This window comes from Danio aesculapii, chromosome 1, assembly GCF_903798145.1.
Source record: "Danio aesculapii chromosome 1, fDanAes4.1, whole genome shotgun sequence".
Lineage (NCBI taxonomy): Eukaryota > Metazoa > Chordata > Actinopteri > Cypriniformes > Danionidae > Danio > Danio aesculapii.
The window spans coordinates 28,951,336-28,974,918 of NC_079435.1; the positions used below are offsets into that span (position 1 = coordinate 28,951,336).

The window sequence follows — 23,583 nt, forward strand, 5'->3', positions numbered from 1 at the left end:
AGTCCAACATTGTAAGATGAACTGAAACGGAGGCATAAAGTCATGATTAGGACTAATTATTTCAATTATGACAAAGTGTGTCTTAAAGAGGAAATTTCCTCATGATTTACTCACACTAGAGTGGTTTTAAAGAACTTCTGTTTCTTCTGTTGAGCACAAAACAAGATATTCTGAAGAATGTTAGGGAAAAAAGACAGCCATTGACACCTACAGTAAGAATAAAATTAAACATGGAAGTCGATGGCTGTTTATTTTCAGCATCCTTCAGTATGTCTTCCTTTGTGTTCAACAGAAAAAAAACCCTGTTTGAAGTGGAGCGAGAGTAAATTATGACAAAAAAAATGGATGAACTATAACTTTTTTAAGCTCTTATATCATACTTTAAACTTTATCTCTTATTTATTACAGTATGTCATAGCATTACATTTCAGCTTTGATTTTTCCAATAAATGTCACATTACTGTATGTAGGCATGGGCTGGTATAAGATTCTGACTGTATGATAACCTTGGATAAAAATATCATGGTTACACAGTTTTGTTTTGTTTTGTGGTATTACTGCTCTAATTAGATATTCTTTTTAAATGTCTGGGTAAACATTTAACATAATATATAAATATATAAAATATTTGAACATAATATAATTTATTTTGAGAAACTTTAAAAATATTTTAGGAGAGTAAACATGTTAGGGTAAATAACTGAAATGAATCATTGACTTCTGCGGTCTTCATTAGTTTCAAAAACAAAGATTTTTTTTTACGATTTAAAACAGCATCTTTGGATATATTTTCTGCTGGAGATACTGTCGTCCTAAAAAAGCGGAAAAAATCTTAACATAGCTTAGGAACGGTATAGCAGAAATTTTTGACAGTTTTAAAACCTTGACTTTTTCAAACCAAGGTATACCTTGAAAACGGTTATCATCCGATGCCAACTGTTTGTCAGTTATAAATATTTATATCATCTGAAGTTTTCAGCACTTGGAATTATGAATTATGGCAGAATGTCATAATAAAATAGTAGTCAATTTCAGCATAAATGTCATAAATTTGAGTCAAAGAATGATTTTAGCGAGGTTTTACAATGATACAATGAACACAAACGATGATATTTTAATTTAAGATAGGTACAAGGCAAAATATTAAAAGATGAAGTTTTCTGGTTTTGTCCACTCAGAATTCCTTTTTATGTCAACATTTCCTTTCACAAAACCACATATAGCACATATGATTCTAAATATAGACCATTACATTTATGAGCTTTCCTTAATGACCAGTGAAAAGAGTTCCTCATCTAGCTCATGACTTTTTAGAAAAGACCAGGGCTACTGTTACATTAAACATATCAGTTTTATCTCTGTTTTTGATTAACATAAAAGGCTGACTAGTGATTTTTATTAATGTACCAAATATTGTGAAAAACAAACAGTTGTAAATAACTGTATATAAGGCTCTTTTATCTTTAATATATTTTACACTGAACTGATTAGTAGCCTGATACAGTACAATTTCACTAAAGACTTACATTTTAAATAATTGAAAAGAAATGCGTTTCTCAGCAGACTGTTTCACTCAGAAGGAATGCTATATTAGATTATAAACCCTACTTTAAGAGCTATGCAGTGATACTGCAACAGTGCAAACCACCAGACCAAAATCCAATATTACAACACTGCATTGGATTATGGTCCCACTGAGATTCACTGTGGTCAACTGGTCACAGATCAATACAGTACAATAAGTCTCTGATCAGAAAGGAAAACCATTCTCAAAGCCTTTTAATATAATTGTTCCAGGAGATGTGACACTTCAATGCTGGCTTGAAAAAGACTCTCTCTTTAAAAGGGCGATGTATATTTAGCTAGATATTGAATTGTGTACACTGACAGTTAATAAAAACGATTGTATGCAATTATTTCTCTTGATTAATTAACAATAAAAAAGCAATAAAATGATAAAACAGAACTGATGAAACTCATGTTGTGACTTGCTCTCAGTATGACTTTTAATTGGCACAGATTAAATTAAAAGTACAGTGTACTCCAACTCACTGCTCTTGAACCGTGGCACCTCTTAAAACTACTTGAAATTGGTAATACTTAAAGAAATCTGTCATAATTTACAGTTTACACCCTTCAAAGTTTTACACATTATTTTAAAGGAAAAAAGCATAATTACATGCAGCTACGACACATTAGACACAGTCAAACAGTTCTCAGCACACACAAGTGTATCAAGTGTGAGCTTTCAGTTGCTTGAAGATGTTCTTTTCTCATAATAAAGTCTTTCCTGTGAGCTTATTTTACAGAAGTTGCCACATCTTGAACAAGACCCAAGGTAAGACCCAAGTAGGCAAAAACATCTACGCTTGTGCAAACAAATGACCAGACCAAGACTGTGAATTAATAATAATATTGTAAATACTGATAGAAGTTGACTGATCGTTTCACTTCATAAGGCCTCAGAGGAGGCAAAGTGATTCGGATTTGTTTGTATAGGTTTATTATTAATCTCTAAAATGGGTGACCATTGACTTGCATTATATGGACCAAGGACCTCGGGTGTTCTACAGAAGAAGACAAAAAGTCACCTACATCTTTAAATGGCCTGAGAGTGAGTGAAGTGTCTCTTTAAAATTTTGGGTGAAATCCCAAAACTCCCATGATTCCACACTCAAACTACGCCTTTGCTTTTTGTGAATACGTGCTCTCTAGCAGTGAAAACGACATACTGCTTATTACTGTATCAATAAGAGCACTGTAAGAATATACAGTATGTGAGCTAATAAAAGCTAATATCATTTAAATTATTACATTTATCTGATCTGAACTAATGTTGAATTTCATTGTTTGTTTAAAATACAGGATAAATATTTAAATGTAATTTTGATAATTTATTGGGGGAAAAAAAGGTTTTAAGACAGCAGCTCTATTTGCATAGATATTTGCCTACATAGAAAACAACAGCCTGGGTGTCAAGTTGTCCAGGATGGGAAATGGGAACTCACATGCCTCAAAAAGGGACTTTGATCAAAATGTGCTATCCCATGGCATGGAAAAGAGAAATAGAAAAAAAACTCAGACCAAATATTTGATAACACCGTGTTTTACACATGCTCTCAGTGAGGGTAAACAGACAGACAGCAGGTGCTGAGTAACAGACGTAGGTGTTTGTGATTCATCTCATCTTTCAGCAAAACCAGGTCAAGCTCATCAATAACAAAACTGTCTAAGAAGAAATGGGAAAACATCTTTTCCTTTTCATCAAAACACATTCTTTGCTGCTGTACATGCTGCTGACATTAGTCCATTTGTAGAGACTCAAATAATCAGACTTTCTAAGATTAAAAAAAACTGAATGAGAAACATACAGTATACAGTTAAAGACCTTCCTCTGCCCTCTTTTCAAATTTGAATTATTGTTCTTATATTTTCCAAGCTATGTCTAACAAAGCACATTTTTCACAGTATAAAAAGTTATATTTATTAAACTTACATGTTTATAAATGTAAAAATAGCCACCCTCACTTATTAAATTGGAAACAGAACAAACCAGTTATCCAATGCCTAACAAACCTAACTTGCCTAGTTAACCGAATTAACCTAGTTAAGTTAAAATGTTGTTATTAAAACTATGTTAAAAATGTGTTAAAACTTCTCAGCATTAAACAGCACTCGTAATTACTCGTAATTTTAATGTAGATCTACATTACTTTTCCATCACTTGCTGTTTTTAATTGTTGATATTGTTTTGTTAATCACAAATTAATCAAAGTTAACAATGTTATATAACGTGAATGTTAATAATGTAAATTACCATAAACATTAATAAACAATGTACAAAGGGGTTTCATTTGTTAATATTAGGAAATACATTAGTAAATATAAGGAATTTTGGCTAATGCTCATGTTAGTTCACAGTGCATTAAATAACAGTCAATGTTTTAGTAAATGCTGAAACTAACATTAGACAAACTGAAAAAAGAAAATGCTGTAGAAGTTAATGATCTAATGTGTATAACTAATGTTAACAAATTTAATCGTATTATTTTGTCATAATTACCACGTTAATAAGTCTTAAAGTATTATTAATATGCACATATACATTTAAAAGCTTGTCATCTATACATTTTTTCTTCATTAAATTTATATAGAGATTTTCTTGACACTCAAAGTGCAATAAAACGTTTTGGGGACCAGTAATAATACCCCTAGCTTTAAAAATAAGTCTTTCTTTTTTCTCTCTTTCTGTCTTTATTCTCTCTCTATTTCTATTTTCTTTCCTTCGAACAAATTAGCAAAGCAATTATGGCAAAGTAAAGAATGGACATGGCATTACTGAAGTAGAAGGGCAGAGATGTGTGGTTGTGAACTTCTCTGTAGGCAATGAGGTTGATCTCATGCTGTCGCTGCTGTTGTTGTAGTCTGTGTTTGGTGCGACGGTGATGACAAACACAGCAGCAGCTCAAGATGAAGATGATGGCCCAAACCAGCCAAAACCCTGGAGAAAAAAGAAATGATATAAATGAATAACACACGTGGAAATGATCCTGTACCAAAATAATCTAAACATTTCAAGCATGCATCTGTACTCTCTATACCACTTCATAAAGCTGGACTAATTCCTCTTAGACTTAAACCACAGCTCGTAAACAAACGGTCACACTCTCAGCATAAGGATTTGTAAGACTCATGTCATTCTACCTCCAGTCTGCAATAAGCTGAGCGCCTTAAGTCGAATTCACTTCCTGTACAAGAGCTGTTTCTCCTCATTTCAGCATGAATATTTATTTTATAATCTTCTGAGCCTCTTAACTTAAAGGCTCGATTCTGTGACATTGTATCTCACAGTTCTCTGAGTCCCAATATGGTTTCCCCCTTTTTTATTTACAAACAATAAAGTATATTATCACGTCATATTGTAATGTCACTGTAATGTCATATTGTCTGCCTCGTACAGGACCTGATGTGCTAAATGGGTGTGTATTTATTTAAGGTCTGTGTTTATTAACTGGCAGGTTTTAGCCAGTTTTCCAGATTTTGTTCAATACAGGAACATCCACGATTGTCCCCATGCCCAAATAAATGGAGATAAATGATGCAGTGCTAACATTATGCAAATCAGTTGCTGCAGCATATACTACACAATAAACTTCAAGTTATGCTAGAATTCTGCTTTCAGATTTTACTTCAGCTTTTATTTCAACAACTGATTGATTTGGGGGTTAATGGGTGACTTAATAAATAGAATAAAGTGAGGCTGCACAATATATTGTTTGAGTACCGATATCGCAATGTGCGCATTCCGCAATAGTCACATCGCAGGATCTGCAATGTTAAATTGGGATGATATAGTTTGGAACTATATATATTATATTTGGATTATATAGTCACAGTTCAAAATACTGAGTATTGTTGAGTTACTGCATAGTTTAACCATAATGGAGCAAAAGTTGATCATTTGCACATTTTAAAGCACTTTGAGAGTTTAAAGCGTTCAGACACTTTCAGTAACTTTTATAGAGAATTTTTTTTTAACTATTTAAACAGTAAAATCTTTGCAGTGTTATTTTACATTAGATTTTTTCAGTTTTCGAACCTGAATACAATTTGACTGGCCTGAAAAACCAAAAAGCACTGTTTATTTCACTTTAATGTTTTCTCTAGTGGGTGTCACTGTGGTGCAGTGGGCAGCATGATTGCCTCACAGCAAGAAGGTCGCTGGTTCGAGCCATGGCTGGGTCAGTAGGCATATCTGTGTGGAGTTTGCATGCTCTCCCTGTGTTGCCGTGGGCTTCCTTCGGGTGCTCTGTGGGTTTCCACCACAGTCCAAAGACATGCGGTGCAGGTGAATTAAATAAGTTAAATTGTGTAGTGTATGTGTGTGAATGAGAGTGTATGGGTGTTTGCCAGTGTTGGGTTGCGACTGGAAGTGCAGCTGCTGCGTAAAAACATATGCTGGGTAAGTTGGTGGTTCATTCCGGTACGATATATAAATCGCAGAAGAACAAAATATCGCAATGTCAGATTTTTTTTCAATATCATGCAGCCCTTGATAAAAGGTTTTCTTAGGGTGCTTTCACACCTAGACTTTTGTTTCGGAACCAGGCGCATTTCCCCAGTTAGCACAGTTCGTTTGGCATATGTGAATCCAGCAATTGCGCTCGGATCCGCGACAAAAAAATAAATAAATAAAAAAATAATTCAGTCCAAGATCGCCTGAATGAGGTGGTCTCGGCTCGATTGAAACAAACTCTGGAGCGGATCGATTGTAGTAAGAAAGCAAAACGATCCGAGCTCGGCTATATCACAGTGTATTATGGATATGTAATAGCCATATACAGTTGAAGTCAGAATTATTAACCCCCCTTTGAATTTGTTTTTCTTTTTTAAATATTTCCCAAATTATGTTTAACAGAGCTAAATGATATATAATAATAATAATATATAATATATAATATAACATTTTTTTCTTCTGGAGAAAGTCTTATTTGTGTTATTTCGCTAGAACAAAAGCAGCTTTAATTTTTTTTTTTTTTTTTTTTTTTTTTTAAGGTCAAAATCAATTTATCGTCTTATCGCACAACACATGGACATGACCTCATTTTTTTGTGCAATGTTTATCAGCAATATATAAAAAACTATTCTAGCAACATTTGGCTGATTGTGCAACATCTCTATCTCTATTGGAGTTGTTGGTGACAATATGGTTAAAAAACACTATAGTATTTACTATAAATTACTCTAGTATATTTTCATGTGGGTGTCTGGCAACTAAAAATAGATCTGGTAGCAGATATCACAGCCTCTGTTACTTTTTTTTAATATGCAGATGATATGGCACTTGTTGGTCGGTTGAAAAAAACAGTAACAGAAGGAGATACCATGTACTATAGTTATATAAATTTGCTTCAAAATTGGTGTAAAAGGAGTTCACTTGAGATAAATTTTAATAAAACCAAGGAGATGATAATTAGCAGAAATAAACTAGTTCTTAGTCAAGGGTTGAAACCTCTGGTCCTTGAGGGACATAAAAATTGTTGGAAATAGTTGGATGTTTTAAATATTTAGGAACATTCATTAATATTGGACTGCCATTTGCTGCAAATGCAGAGTGTATTTAAAATAAAAAAGCAATGCAGAAATTATATCTCATTAGGAGGTTACAACAATTTGGTATGAGTCAAGATGTTCTAGAGATGGTATACAAGAACTTGGTTTTAACATGATTGCATGGTATGTACTGTTGCCAATTAAGGAAAAGCAAAAACTGTGTTGAGTAGTAAAAAATGTCTAGTGCAATTGTGGGTAAAGCACAAAGACAAATAAATGAAATTTATTCAATGAGAATTAAAGAGAAAGTACACGTCGTTATTGAAGATTGTTCCCATCCCTTAAATATAAAATTTCAGCTCTTGCCATCAAAAAGACATTTTAGGCAACCTCAAGTAAAGACAAACTGTGTATCAAATGTCCTTTTGAGCCGACTACCATTAGAATTTTAAATACTGGGTTCTAAGTATGAATAGGGTTTTAAATAGAGTTTTTATTGTGATATACAGTTGAAGTCAAAATTATTAGCCCACCCCCCCTTGATTTATTTTTTATTTATTTATTTATTATTTTTTTATTATTTCCCAAATGATATTTAACAGAGCAAGGAAATTTTCACAGTATGTCTGATATGTTTCCTCTGGAGAAAGTATTATTTGTTTTATTTCGGCTAGAATAAAAGCAGTTTAAAATTTTTTAAAAACAATTTTAAGGTCAAAATTATTAGCCCCTTTAAGCAATTTTTTTTTCTCGATAGTCTATAGAACAAACCATCGTTCTACAATAACTTGCCTAATTACCCTATCCTGCCTACTTAACCTAATTAACCTAGTTAAACCTTTAAATGTCACTTTAAGCTGTATAGAAGTGTCTTGGAAAATATCTAGTCAAATATTTGTACTGTCATCATGGCAAACATAAAATAAATCAGTTATTAGAAATGAGTTATTAAAACTATTATGTTTAGAAATGTGTTGAAAAATATCTTCTCTCCATTAAACAAAAATTTGGGAAAAAAATTAACAGGGGAGCTAATAATTCAGGGGTTGACATTGAATGTATTTGTGTTGCCTGTTTTTTCTGTGATGTGTGTAATATGAACGCTGATGTGGTTGTGTGGTAATGCCAAAGATAAATTTCCACTTGTGGACAATAAATAAATTATATGAAGTAAAGTTTATCTCACATTTTTTTTGTTAACATTTAAGATTATTTATTTAGGATATATGTTGCCTAATATTTTTTATTGTTAAAATGACCATAATTAAATTAAATATTCTTATGAATAAAATATCATGTGTTCTTTGGAAGAGCGTACTTGTGTCATGATGATATTGTATTGTCAATCCAGCATTATATAATGAGTGGCATAAAATCTTCTTAAAGTGGTCTTAAAATATCAATATAGATAAATCGCAATATATTTTGGTGCAATATATCATACAACAAAAAATAGACATCGTGACAATCTAACTTTACGTATTTAGGATTTTGCTCCAATATTTTATATGCCAAAAGCAGAAGATTTTTTAAACAGCTTACTTATACTATAATCCACACATAAAATGTAATAATGCACAATTTTATTAACAAAGCCCAAATACATTAAGTACAGATGTTTACTCAAGCTTTAGCCTTTAAAATATAAACCACAAGAAATGGCCTATAAATGAATTGTATTAAAATTTGGCCAAAGACATAAATACGATCCATACAGCATTTAAAGATGAAGCAAATGAAGACCTGTGCTGCCTGTCAGGATCATGATGTCTCTCTCTGGGTGCAACTAATCTCTAGTCGTCTTCACACAGCAATACATAAAACGAGTCTGTGTCTGCTCTGAATTCAGTGAAGACGTTATACCTCATTAAACGGTCTGTGTACATTCATAATTTTGTAGGTATGCCATTATAGATATGATTTCTTTGCCATGTTAGTTGTGTAAAGATGTTTCGTATTAACATTTTCTTTATAGACTTTGTAGTATAAAGTATTAGCATATAGTACTTGTATTTAGATTTCAAACTGAAGCAAATAGCCAGTTTCAGCCAGTTCTGATTTCTTCTCAGTGAAACAATGCATCCCTAATTCAATTCTTATGAATTCTGATAAAAACAGCTGCTATTTTGACATCAAACATGAGGATATACTTACACCAGAGCTCATAGTAGTAGCTGCAGCACTGGGACTCTCCACAACAGTGTCCTGATTCACACACATAGCTCTTATTATTCACACCCTCACAGTGAAGTACCTGCTGAAATAAAGAAAACAATAGATATTTTTCTCAATAAGAAAACAATAGATATTCACAATTTTTCTCTTGAACAGCCACAAACAAAAAAATATAAATTTTTAAATTCACTATAGTAATCAATGTTTGTAGGTCTGTGTTTAAACCAATGTAGTATTTATTTTTATCTACTACAGTGTATGAAAATATCGATCAATACACTGCACATACATACACATATGTACCATGGAAGCCTACACACTACTACATACTAATGATTTGGTACAATTATATTTCCATACATACAGTTGAAGTCAGAATTATTAGCCCCCACTTGAATTTGTTTTTCTTTTTTAAATATTTCCTAAATGATGTTTAACAGAGCAAGGGAATTTTAACAGTATGTCTGATAATATGTTTTCTTCTGGAGAACATCTTATTTGTTTTATTTCGGCTAGAATAAAAGCAGTTTTTAATTTTTTAAAACCATTTTATGGTCAAAATTATTAGCTATATTAAGCTATATTTTATTTTCGATAATCTACAGAACAAACCATCGCTATACAATAACTTGCCTAATTACTCTAATCTGCCTAGTTAACCTAATTAGTTAAGTCTAGTTAAGCATTTAAATGTCACTTTAAGCTGTATAGAAGTGTCTTAAAAAATACCTAATGAAATATTATGTACTGTCATCATGGCAAAATAAAACTGATAAAAAAAATAATAAATAATAACTGATAAAAATAAATCAGTTATTAAAAAGGAGTTATTAAAACTATTATGTTTAGAAATGGGTTGAAAAAAATATTTCCTCTGTTAAACAGAAATTGAGGGAAAAAAATAAACAGAGGCGCTAATAATTCTGACTTCAACATTATATGCCATCATCGCAACATAATTTAAACTCAGTATAAGCAAAATATTACAGTGATAAAGTATTTATTTTATTATAAAATGCCATAATTGGGTGTAATTAATGTTTTAGAGTATACTGGCAATCATATAAAACAAGATACGATTTGTCAGATAAAACCTGAAATCAAATAAACATAAACCTGCTCCTCACGCTGTATATTTTGCATGTCTCTCTCACAGCTGATTCAAATGACCAGCTCGTTTGAAGAGCTCCATGCATGAAATGTTCTGACCGACTCGTCCCTACATGATGTGCATTGTTCCCTAGAACCTTCTCCTTCTTTGCTCACTACCTGACCACGAGATTACTGTGTGACATTAGGGCTGGGCGACTTTGCCTAAAATTTGAACTCGATTACAATTAATGAACAATTACTTTATTTTTTTAATATATTTATTTTTTGCCCTCATAGGTCACTGACAAATTTTGTACAGTAAATATGCTCACATATTACACGGGAGAGATTTCTGAATGAAGGGTGCATTACCTGATTCTAAAATAATTGAAGGAAACACACACACACACAGACACAGACACAGACACAGACACAGACACACAATCTATGATTATTTATTGAACATCACCATTGAAAAACTGAAATTAAAGCACACATTGCCTAAAATGAACAGTCATTTTTTGCTTAGAAAAAAGTGAAAATAAATAACTTGCACTTTTGGAAACAAAATTCATTTGATTTTTAATATTTTATTTTCATGTTTTTCCTATTAAAAGTAGAAAATAAGCAGTGTCTCCTCTAACTAAAATAACTCTTGTATATCCTGTAAACAATATTTGAAACAGTGCATTTCTTAAATCTTCTGTTAACAAATAATTTAATGTAAATAATAATTTTAATGTAATGGATAATATGTCATCTCAAGACATCTCTGGCGCAGCTTCCAATCATTGTCAATGTAGTGCAAAGTAAGGCTCAAGAATGGATCCATCGTCCTACTTCATCAGAGATCAGATGGGGAGAAAGTAATTAAAAGAAATGTCCTGGTCAAATTTTATCGATTACAGGTTCCGAATGTCTATTTCGATTAATTTTTGATTAATCGCCCAGCCCCATGTAACAATCTCTGTTAATAAAATACAATGAAAAAATAACATATCACACAATAAAATGCTATTTGAATGAATCATACACTTTGCAGGGCACTTGTCATATAATTAGAACAAATGTCTGATGTACAAAGAGAAGCATATGTGCAGCACATTGTTGTGCGAGGACGAGGACTGAGAAAACACTGGTGACATCATTTAAACATGATGAAATGAGTAATAAATAAACATCATAGCTTTTATGGGTCACACTGCACAATGTTTTACAATATAAAATAACTGAAAATAGAAGTAGAATATCTTCAAACAAAGCATCTCCGATATATATAGTAAAGTAAACTAAACCATCTCGAATATTGAACTCAAATATTTAACTCAGTCTAACCTTTACTCAAGTTTTCAATATTTTTTTTTCTCTTTTTTTTTTTTTAGCAAATCCAGTTACACATTCCTGTTACTCTCAAGAAAGCAGATCGCAAGAAGATAAATCCAGCAGAAAAGCATTGAAAGGTAGCATAATAATTAAGCATGTTTGTTCCTTTCATGAGCTGGTTAATGATTAAGAAAGTTATGTGATCTACCATTCTCGTCTTCTGGCGCGGTTCAGACATGTTAATCCAAAGTGCTTCAGCCTTGTGAAAGTCCTTTTCAGTGTAACAGTCATGATACACAGGAGAGGAATACACACACACACACACACACACACACACTTCAGTCAAACAGGGGACAGCGATTGGTCTACAAAAACATTCCAAGACACAGAGGAGTGCAAGGAGGGCTGTATTATAATGAGATGCTCCTTCAGTATTATGGGAATAGACGCACAAAACAATGAAGAAGTAACAGAAAAAATGCTTTACATTCTGTTCCCAATGCCAATCACTGCTTTGTTCTGTGACACTTCGCTAAATAGTTAAAATGTGTCTGATTGCAATGTCAACAGCGTAAAAAAAAGAAAGTAAAAACAAGTTAGTGCTTGTAAAAACAATTATTATAAATTTTTCATTCATTAATTTTCTTTTCGACTTTGTTCCTTCATTAATCTGGGGTCGCCACATTGGAATGAACCGCCAACTTATCCAGCATATGTTTTACACAGCGGATGCCCTTCCAGCTGCAACCTATTGGGAAACATCCACACACACATTCATATACACTACGGACAATTTAGCTTCCCCAATTCATCTATAGCTCATGTCTTTGGACTTTTGGGGGAAACCCATGCGAACACAGGGAGAACATGCAATCTCAACACAGAAATACCAGCCAGTGCTCGAACCAGCAACTTTCTTGCTGTGAGGCGATTGTGCTACCCACTGCGCCATTGTGCTGCCCATTATTACTAATTCATTCATTCATTTTCTTTTCGGCTTAGTCCCTTTATTAATCTGGGGTCAGCACAGCGGAATGAACCGCCAACTTATCCAGCATTTGTTTTACACAGCGGATGCCCTTCCAGCTGCAACCAATCACTGGGAAACACATACACACCTATTCACACACACATATACACTACGGACAATTTAGCCTACCCAATTCACCTGTACCGCATGTCCCACGCAAACACGGGGAGAACAAATTATTACTAATAACTTCAAGGAAAAAAAATTCGAATTTAAAAACAATCTGTATAATAATAGAGCTGCCAATTTACATGTTTAAGAATCAAAATAACCTTATAAGTAATTTTAACTTCTATCACATTAAACACTTAAAACAGCTTGTTTTTGTATGCACAATTTGCATTATACTGAACAGGACACACATTTTCACATTAAAGCATTGTAGTGTGTGTGTGTGTGTGTGTGTGTAGTAGGCATGGGACGATAACCGTTTTCAAGGTATACCACGGTTTGGAAGAGTCAAGGTTTTAAAACCATCAAAATTTTCTGCTATACAGTTCCTAAGTATGTGTACAATTTTTTATTTACGTTTTTTTGGGACAACAGTATCTACAGCAGAAAATATATCCAAAGATGGCGTTTTAAACTGTAAAGAAATCTGTGTTTTTGAAACTAATGAAGACAGCAGAAGTCAACAATTGATTTGAGTTATTTAGCCTGACATGATGTTTACTGTCCCAAAATATTTGAAATGTTTCTCAACATAAAATGTATGTATTGTTTTTTTACCCAGACACTTTAAAAGAATATATTTTAGAGCAGTAATCACAATACTGTCAAAGCGCATTCATTTTATCCAAGGTTATCATACCATCAGAATTTGGGGGGGATCACAAATCTTATATAATATAAGATTTGATCTTGTGGGAAAATGTTTTCAATAAACCACACATAATGAAGTATTTTGAAAATATAAATGTGCAGAACCATTTAAATATTATTAACTGACTGTGTTGTATAGCAGTCAATGTGTTCTTGTGTATTCTTTCTCATCTGTATGCATTTTGATTAATAAACTGAATCCCAAACACAAGATAAGCTGTAGTTTGCCTATTTTGGGAGTTTTAAATGCCAATTTTAGCCTTTTCCTTTTCGCAATTTAACATGTTCTTTACAGCGACATGGTGGCTCAGTGGTTAGCACAGTTGCCTCAGAGCAACAAGGTCGCTGGTTTGAGTCCCAGCTAGGTCAATTGGCATTTCTGTGTGGAGTTTGGATGTTCTCCTTGTGTTCGCGTGGGTTTCCTCAGGGTGCTCCGGTTTCCCCCACAGTCCAAAGACATCTGGTATAGGTGAATTGAATAAGCTTAATTGGCCGTAATGTATGAGGTTGAATGAGTGTGTATGGATGTTACCCAGTGATGGGCTGCCGCTGGAAGGCCATCCGCTGCGTCAAACATATGCTGGATAAATTGGCAGTTCATTCCACAGTGTCGACCCCTGATTATTAAAGGGACAAAGCCGACCAAGGGACTAAAAGGGACTAAAATGAATAAAATAACACGTTCTTTACAGTTTCCTGAAAAAAAATTGAGGGGACTTGGGGGATACTTCTAAAATCTACTGTATGCAGCTTTTTTTTATACAAAGGGTCTTTAGCCACAAAATATACACAAGATTAATTTTGTTTCATGTTCAGGGTGTTTTGTTATCCGTGAAGTGACTTTACAGCATTATATCACCGCATGCTGTTTATAAAAAGAGCAACCTACAAACAATAATTTTAAAGCATCAAATCACTTATCTCAGATCTTGCATTATGATGCGTATCAATTAGTGTTAAGTTTATATAACTGTTAAATATCAGTTATGATGTATTGGGTTATGAGCCTGAATAAACAGGCTGTGTTTTACTGTTTTTAATGGAACGTTTTAGCAACCTGTTTTATTTTAACCACACATTTATTTACACAACACACATGCATTGCTGAGCATAATGACTAACCACAATAAAAGCAAGACAAGATTCGAGACCAAATTAGACGCAGAATTCCAGAAATGCCTCTGTTCTGCTGAGCAGGTCAAGTGTAGCTCATGATGACCCTGTGCCATTTCCTTCACAACATTCTTTCCAAGGACTGCAAGAGCGCCTGGAGTGCATCGTTTATCACTAACCACAAACATCAGAAATTATACACAATGTTGACAGTATGAGAACAGACACACCGTTTCTAGATATTATTAAGCAGACGATGACCCAAAAAAAGTTATTTGAACACTTAGGCCACACAAAAATGTACAAATCACACAGCACTGACTGAATACTAAATATCAAGCCATGTGGAATCTGCAAACAAATGATGCAAGACCTGTTCTCAGAAATAATTCAGCTTTTCTGACTGACCCATTTTTGCAATTACTCTCAACCAATGCTTCAAGGTCATTTTAAGTCAATGAATGAAGTCAGTTTCTGTAAAGTCCAAGCTAACGGTAACCACAAGTGTTGGTCATTGAGCAATGTAAAGGTGAATTCAATTTTGGGCACTTTTATTTTAAACCTGCTATACATTTCAGTTATAAAACTCAAAAACACAGCTTTTGTTCCAAAATGCTCTCATCCAAGAGTTGCTCAATGGCAAATCTAAAAATGCAACCACACTGGTTATGTGTAAAATGTTTTTTTCTAATTATTTTATATAATTTGATTATTTATAATCAATAATTATTGAAAACAATCAATACTTACTTATAGTATGTGTTCATCTCACACTCAATCACTAATCCATGTTCAGTGTGAAACATAACTACCCTCGAGTTCTATCAAAATACACCAAGAGCAAAGCATGTTCTTTTATCTTTGCTGGTACAACTGAAAACAAAATCATTATACTCCTGTGAAAATGCTTTCAAATATTCCCTAAGTGCTGTTTAACTGACTGAATATTTTCAACTTGTTTTTGACCATAATTGTGACCAATTTCTAATTAATATTTATTACCTTTACCATGATAACAATGCATAATATTTTACTACTTATGTTGTAAGTATTTAGCTTAAAGTGCAATTTAAAGGCTTAACTAGGTAAATTAGATTTACTAAACCAGTTCGGTTAGATGGGCAAGTCATTGCACAACAGTGTTTTTTTCTGTAGCCAATCCAAAAAAAAAGTTTATTAGGGTGGTTAATAATATTTACCTTGTTTTACTTAAAACAAATAAGACTTTCTCCAGAAGAAACATATTACAGAAAATACTGTGAGCAATTCCTTGCTTTGTCAAATGATTTGGGAAATATTTGAAACAAAAGGCTAATACTTTTGTCTTCAACAAATGTATGAAGAATGTACAAAGTAACACTGTAAAATTAAGAACAAACTGTATGACCATAGCTAACTTAAATATCAATACAATACTAATCACATGACTAAACAGTTCTCATCATTTTGTAACACCTCAGTTTTCATAGACAATCCTTGCTAAGACTTGAACTCAATGTTCATACTTGGGAGAAAAACAACTTCAAACGGTTTTGCAGGACAAAAACACTATTTCAGGTTTTGGAAGGCCAAAACATACAGATAAAGATGCATTTTTTCCAAAATGCAGGCTTTAAAGCCTTTTTTTTTTACAGTTTATCCCAATATAAATAATCAGACATTATTTACTGTTACAAGATGTTATAATGTCATCCCCTCCAATCAGCTTCGAGATTCAAAAACATTAAAGGAAGGTTCCATGAGGCACACGTGTTCTGAGGTGTAGGGTTTGTTGAAGAATTCTCTTTTTGTTCTTTTAAAATTTTTAAATTTGCACTTTTCTTGATATTTTACAGAATAAAACAAGTTGGCTACTTGTGTGGAGGCATTTCCCCCAGGGACTCTAAAGGTGAATAGCATTGGTCTGAAAGAACACAGCCGAAAGACTGGGATTGTAAAAAAATGTATGCTTATGGATCGTCAGAAAGAGCGGCTTCACCGATAAAACTATAATCAGAGCAGCCCTAAGCTCACTTATTGTATGAGAAACACTGCAGTTAAATGAACATGATGATCACGGTGAATGATTATTAAAAGGAAATATTTCATGCTAAGCAGAATGATGAATGAAATTAAACTCCTGACCTTGACTGCTAGACTTTGTGCAACAACTGCAAATTCATAAATCTCAATTAGCACCAGTTCATTCAGTTTAAAAACAGAATGACAGTTGACCAATACATTCAATATTAAAAAATTTTTTTCAAAATTATTTCGATTTTATTTCAATTTTATTTTATTTATTCACATTTAATTTGATTTAGTTTAGTTTGATTTATTCACATAAGAATAACATCAGAGTTTGTAAACAATGACAAAATTGTAGTTTAAAAAAAGGCCTAAATGTGTTCAGAAGATCATGACTGCCATGTGGAAGACACTTGCTGGCAGATAAAGAAAAACTGCAGTCCATATATCTTGTTTCAGTGCCAGAAAACATCATATTAGCAAACTAATTAAAGTTTAGAAGGATATAATGAGAAGCTGCTGAAGTGACTGATAACGCTGGCCAGTCTAATCACAATACTTGACTGACTAAGCTTGTTTTTCCACAGTCTCAGTGAGAAGTGGAGTATCAGCGACAGCATATGATACGGCATTAAATAATAATCCTGCACCAGAACTGGCTATGGCCACTTAAAGCTGTTGATTGATTTGACCACCGCTGTGTAATATTAATCCCCGGCTTTTATTCTCTTCAACAATTCCAAATATCCTTAATCAAGAGATGATTAATTCTGAGTCAGCTAAAACCTCGGAGTGACTTTTAGGTAAACAGGGGGCTTTCATTTTTATTGACCACAAAAAAAATTGCTCTGTATAACACAATAGCCCCTTGAGCATATATTCCCTTTAACTTTAACTGTGGTTAATTTTTGGTTATGTGGTCATGTGATCAACCTTTTATCTAATACGAATATCTACAGTATAGTTAGCATGCAGTTAGTTTCTTCAGACTGATTTAAAGGTTGTATGTCGTTGTTTTTTCTTTGTTTTTAGTTTAAGACATTTCAATATGTCTATAGGTCATCAAGGCCCTAATAGTATACACTAGTTTTATTGAATGATTAATCTTATTTGATTTAAAAGCGAAAAATGGATTTTCAAGCATCAAAAAATATATGGGCAATACAGCTTTAAATTTTGTTTTCCCCCAATGAGCACAAGAATGATTACCACATCTATCATTTATCAAAATATATATTGATTATTACATATTTACATAATTTGCAGAAGACAGCAGGTAAATTGTAAATGAAAAGATCATTTTTGATGATATATGAATGACTTGTTAAGGAGGGAAGTCCCTAGTTAATAATTTGAATTATTTCTCCTGATTTGACCTATTTGTCAGCAAGACATTTTTTATTATTTAAAATATAATCAAATGTATTGTATTTGCTTATTTTATATATTTTAAAACATGTCAGAAATATATTCTTATAAGTTGTACACTTTTTAAACATATCAGTTTGTTTGAATGATAATGGAACATTATTTCAGCATATTCTGATCTTTTATTTACTTTTTTTTTGGAAACTTACTGTAAGTAGACATTTATTTCTAAGAGATGCACAGATACTACTTTTTAAAGACAAAGTACAAGTACCGATACTTTTTTTTTGCACTTGTCTATACCAATACTTTTGGGGGATTTAGCTGTTTTCCAAGTGGTCACACAGTGAGACCAATTATTTTGGGACCGCTTGTAATTATGAAAAACTGTAACTCAAACTTTTTGTGCTGCTTAACACAAGGATGACCAAGTTACCAAGAAATACCAAGGTTACCACTTATTCATGGACACTACTTGATTTAGTAGCTACAACATCTGCAACAATCTCTTAAAAAGAATGACTCAAAGTGAAATTTTGAATTACTTTGGATTGTAAGATATAAAAAAAAAACAATAGATTAAAAACCCAAAATAGGAACTGGAAACATTGAAACAATTTTTCACCCTTTCATATAGCTTATTTTTGTTGGAAAATGTTCTTTTTTAGTAAAATTTGTTATCTTTATTTTAATGTATTTTTCATAGGTGTAGTAACGAGCAAATAATATTTTGTTTCAATAATAAGGGAATTATAAATTAAATTCGAAGTAGACCTATTATAACACCTAAAATATCGCATTTCTGACTATTTTAATTTGAGTAATATTGCAATACTGTTTGGTATCGTGATACTTTAGCTGGTATAGTATCGTAAGATGAACTTATGGTATCGGGGCAACTCTAATTGCATCACCAAAAATAATTGAGGTCAAGTCTATGTGTTGTATTGATTATTGTGACAGGCCTATACTCATACACTCAAATTATTATTTTTTTTGCTTGTTCAAACTACTTATTTAAAATGAACTGAAACAACACAATTCATGAGATTTCATTAGGACAACTTAATTTTTATGTTCAATCCATATAAATTTGTTAAAAGTGTTAAGTTAACTTAATCAATTTGTGTTGGGACAACATGAATGAATTGTGTGGAACCCTGCATTTTTTACAGTGTATTAAAAAGTACTGCTTTTCATAACTCCTCTTGACATTACTGCAGAGGAAAGTTTGCAATATGTGGGTTGTTTTTTCAGTCACAAAAAGATTCTCCCTCTCTGTACACTCTCAGAAATAAAGGTACACGAGCTGTCACTGGGGTGGTACTTTTTCAAAAGGTACATGATTGTACTTGAAGGGTTCATATTGGTACCTCAAAAGTAAATATCAAAAGTAAATACTAATTTGTACCCTTGAGGTATTAATATGGACCTTTAGGTACAAATTTGTACCTTTAGAAAAGGTACCACCCCAGCTCGCGTACCTTTATTTTCTATGCTCAAGTGCAGCTTTTGTTTCCATTAAAAAAACTAAGCAAAAACAAATTAGTCACATCTCTTAATCCAATTGTTTTTAAAATAAATAAAGAAAAGCCCTTAGCCTGAGGCTAAAAATATTTGGGTCATTACAAAACAATATTTAATACAAATGTACAAATTAATTGTATTAATATTGTATATCTTTCTGTTTCTGAAACTTATCTTCAAGCCATAATTTTGTCCACCTTGTCATACTGTTTGCCTGTTTGGTCACTCACAACAAATGATATCTTGGAGCCACTAGCTAGACCATACAATAGGGCCTATAAGATCCACAATAGACTTTCTGGATGGACACATCACTGCTTTGCTCTATCACTCCCTAATGCTTTATCATTTCAAAATTACATTAAGAACACCGGGATTAAACTGTACCATCAAATTTTTAATAGTGCTACCTCAGCAGCTCTTTGTACTTTGGTACCAAAATTGAATACATGGACTGATCGTTTCACCTGATCTCTAACAAATGGATGTTTGCTGTTACTGGCTTCTGAAAACTGATATGGCCAGAGATCTTTATTTTATGTATTCACAAAAGCCTGCATGAGATCCCACAACATCTAAAAACAATACAAACTATGAAACTGAAAAAAATAAAATCCCATGCTCGTCATCTGATGAACTATCGCTCTAGCTAGTGAGATGGTAGCCTGATTCTCTTTATTTTGTATGTTTGGTGATTGTTTGTACTGTTCTCATGTGTTGATGGATGAGATGTTAAAGATGTCTGTAAGTTTTTATGTTCTGCAGAGCAGGAATCTGCTGAAAAACAGATCAGGCCCAATTATCTTTTCCTGTTTAAAAAAAATATAAACAAACAAATACATAATTTAATTAATTAATTAATCTCTATCAATCACTGTGGTCCAGTACACTGCATTGACTGGGTGTCTGTCTGTCTGACTTTTCTAAGCATGACAGTATGATGGATACTGCCACAGACAGCGTAATGTTTTGTATTCAAAGATACAACGTTTGCAACTAAATAAGCAACATCATAAAGTCTGCGTTCATATGTGTATTTTCACGAAGCAACTTTACTGTATGAGAAACCATTTCCTCCCTGAGACATTTTGTATGTAATGACAAAGAACAGCACAGATGCAGTTATAATAACAATCGATTCTTAAACATACACCATGTCCTCTGTTAAAATCTATGCTGCTGTGGATTAAAAATTGAGCTGAAAGACAGGCTCCTGAAGAAGAGATTGCGTGCAGTTTGTTGAACTAACCTCAAAAGTGGGGAGGCTGAGTGGAAATGTTGCCTATTGACAGGTTTAATGTAGCTAGCCAAGCTAACGTTCCGCCTGCTGTCGCCAGAAAAGGTGTCTGCTGCAGTTACATGCTTCCAAGAATGTGGTGTGATGATTATTATGTGTTTATTCTGTGTTCACATGATGCTCAGCAGCGGTCAGACAAGGGAAGAATGTGTAAAGGCAACAGAATAAAAAAGATTGAGCAGCTGAGTTTATACAAAAACCTTTCTTTTGTTGGGTAACACAACATTAACATTATTACAAAGATGTCTTGGATTTCCTGCATCAAAGCTTTCTGACATTCACATGAGTTTTCTCATTGAGGAAATAATGTTCCTGATCAATCTGACAGCTCAGGAATTTGAGTGGCACCGAAATAAGACACCACACACCAATCTTTCATTTTGAAATATTTCTACACTGCTGAGTCTGACATTGTATTCCTGACGCTGGAGCCTCAGTGTGTGCTGAAAAAGTTCTGTCAGTGAACTCATCATTATCGGTCTTTAATATATGTGTGTTTTCATGAGTACATCAGCTCAGTATCGAGCCTGATACAGATACCAGTATCAATGCATCCTTAATATTTAATATACTTTCTGTGTAAAAACTAGGAATGTCCCAATCAGGTTTTTTGCCCTCGAGGCCAAGTCAGAGTGATTTTGAATATTTGCCGATAGCGAAACCCGATCTGATACTTCTATAATAGATTAAAAAAAGGAATAAAGAAGAGCGAAAAACAGGTCAAGGGTGTTCCTTATTTATTTAAATTCACCTTATTTTGACATTCAACAGTTCTTTTTGTTTATTCGAGTCCTGATCAGGAAGTAACAACCGATTCTGATCGAGTCTGAAACCACATGACCAGACCCAATTTCCAATCATGTTATTTGATCTGAACATCCCTGGTAAAAACAATCAGAAATTGATGTGGACACTTCTATGGAAAAAGATGCGTTGCCTCTATTCCATATAAAGAATAAGCATTGTATACCTACCCAGCACATTTGGCTGATTTTGATCTACTCTGTAAAAAATTACTGTAAAATTTACAATACTACTGGCAATTTTAGTTGCCAGTAATACTGTAAAATTTACAAGAACACTGTAAACTAACAATTTCAATTGTGGTGTAAAACTAAAGCACAATTGTAATTGTTAATTGATAGTGTACTTGTAAATTTTACAGTATTACTGGCAAATTTTACTTATTTTTTTCAGTGTACCATTTTAGAAAACAAAACTTAGTGATAAAGGAGTGTGTAGGAGAAAGCATCTAATTTCATAGATGTTAGTTAATAACTATATTATGACAATAAAATAATAAATAAGAAACTCCAAGCTCAGACCCAAACCTGTTATTATATAACTGTCTTGACATCTAACAAGTTCCAGAGAAATCATAACACAAATTTGCAGCTTTAATTTACTAAACCATAATAGTGTGTTAAGAACAGTGTGTTAAGGACAAAAAAGTTCAATCAAATGTCTAAACAGTCTAAATAATTATAATGCATGTTGTCTAAATGTTCAAGAGCAATAATGAAAATACATCTAAAATATCATTTATTTATAATATTAAAAGTATATTTTTTCTATTTACTATTAAACTAAATCGAATTGTACGTTTATTGGATCTATGCTGATAAAATGAACAGTTGTCTTTAACTTTAGATTAACAAAGATTAATAAATACTCATAAAAAGTGATTATCAGTTAATGCTAATGCTAACATTTTCTGCACTGTACAAATCGATTAGTTACTTTACACAAAAAAGTGTAGTAAACCCATTGTGCTAAAAGTGACAGGTTTACTTAAAAAAAGTGAATTAACTTGTCTAGAACTGTTAAATTGGCTTAATTTTTAGAATTATGCACATAATTAAGTTCCATAATTTTTAGATAATGGGTTGATTCACTTTAAGTAAAGTCAATTTTAGTATTTAAACAACAAAACACAACTATAAAGATTATTTTTATCATGATTACTGTGATGAAAGTTTAGCATTATCATGATTACACAGACAAAAGTCCTACAAAAATACTGAAGCCATTAAGGGAAGGTTTACACTAACATACTTTTTATGCCACAGATGTTTTAAATCTGATTGTAAAGGACAAACTGATGAGCCTGCATAAACAAAAACCCAGCATATATATAACACACGCTTCAAAAACTTCTTATCAATAACAAGTACAGAAAGATCCCTCAAAAGCCAATCCGAAAAAAAAAGAACATTTCACTCAGCACATTTCAATGATAATTTCACTCCTTTGGACTACAGACAAGGAGATCAGTACTATCTCCAGTGATAACAAAATCCATAGACCTTTTTTAAAGTAAGGGCATCATGCTGTACGTGTGCTACAGTACAGATTAAGGTACTGTTTGTTAAATTAACACACTGTGTGCTAATTCTGATTCACAGCTACATTCTGATTGACTATATTATTAACTATATTATAGTTAAAATAAGCCATTTCATTCCAAATTCTACTGTACAAGTCTGTAAATCTGTTGAATTTTAGCTAATGCTAACACTGTATACTGTTGTTTACTGAACTTGGTCCAGTCTTACTCTCAGGCGTGCTTCAAAACCTAGGAAGATGACTATCTAGACAGCATTCTAGCCATCATGTTAGACCCCAAAATGCTGTCAAGTAAGTTAAGCAGCCAAACGAGATTCCAGACACGGTCCTACACTTCCGTGACCTGACGCAAGACTATTGGTTAGCACGCAAGTCTAGAAACAAACAGATGTATCAGATTGCAAAAGAAATAAACCGATAGTTGAACTTT

The 23,583-nt window shown here is 32.9% G+C and overlaps 1 protein-coding gene across 3 annotated transcripts in view; it reads right to left on the reverse strand.

The window, feature by feature from the left end:
- Window positions 1-23,583, reverse strand: part of wbp1lb (WW domain binding protein 1-like b) — a 29,581-nt gene that overhangs the window by 5,492 nt on the left and 506 nt on the right. Inside the window, exons 2-4 of one of the 3 annotated variants that reach the window (XM_056458394.1) lie at window positions 11,852-11,914; window positions 9,208-9,310; window positions 4,340-4,501 (exon numbers count right to left, since the gene is read on the reverse strand). In XM_056458394.1, coding sequence (XP_056314369.1) covers window positions 4,340-4,501; window positions 9,208-9,310; window positions 11,852-11,914 — 328 coding nt within the window. The remainder of the gene's footprint in view (window positions 1-4,339; window positions 4,502-9,207; window positions 9,311-11,851; window positions 11,915-23,583) is intronic. The other 2 variants (XM_056458410.1, XM_056458402.1) reach the window with 2 other exon arrangements.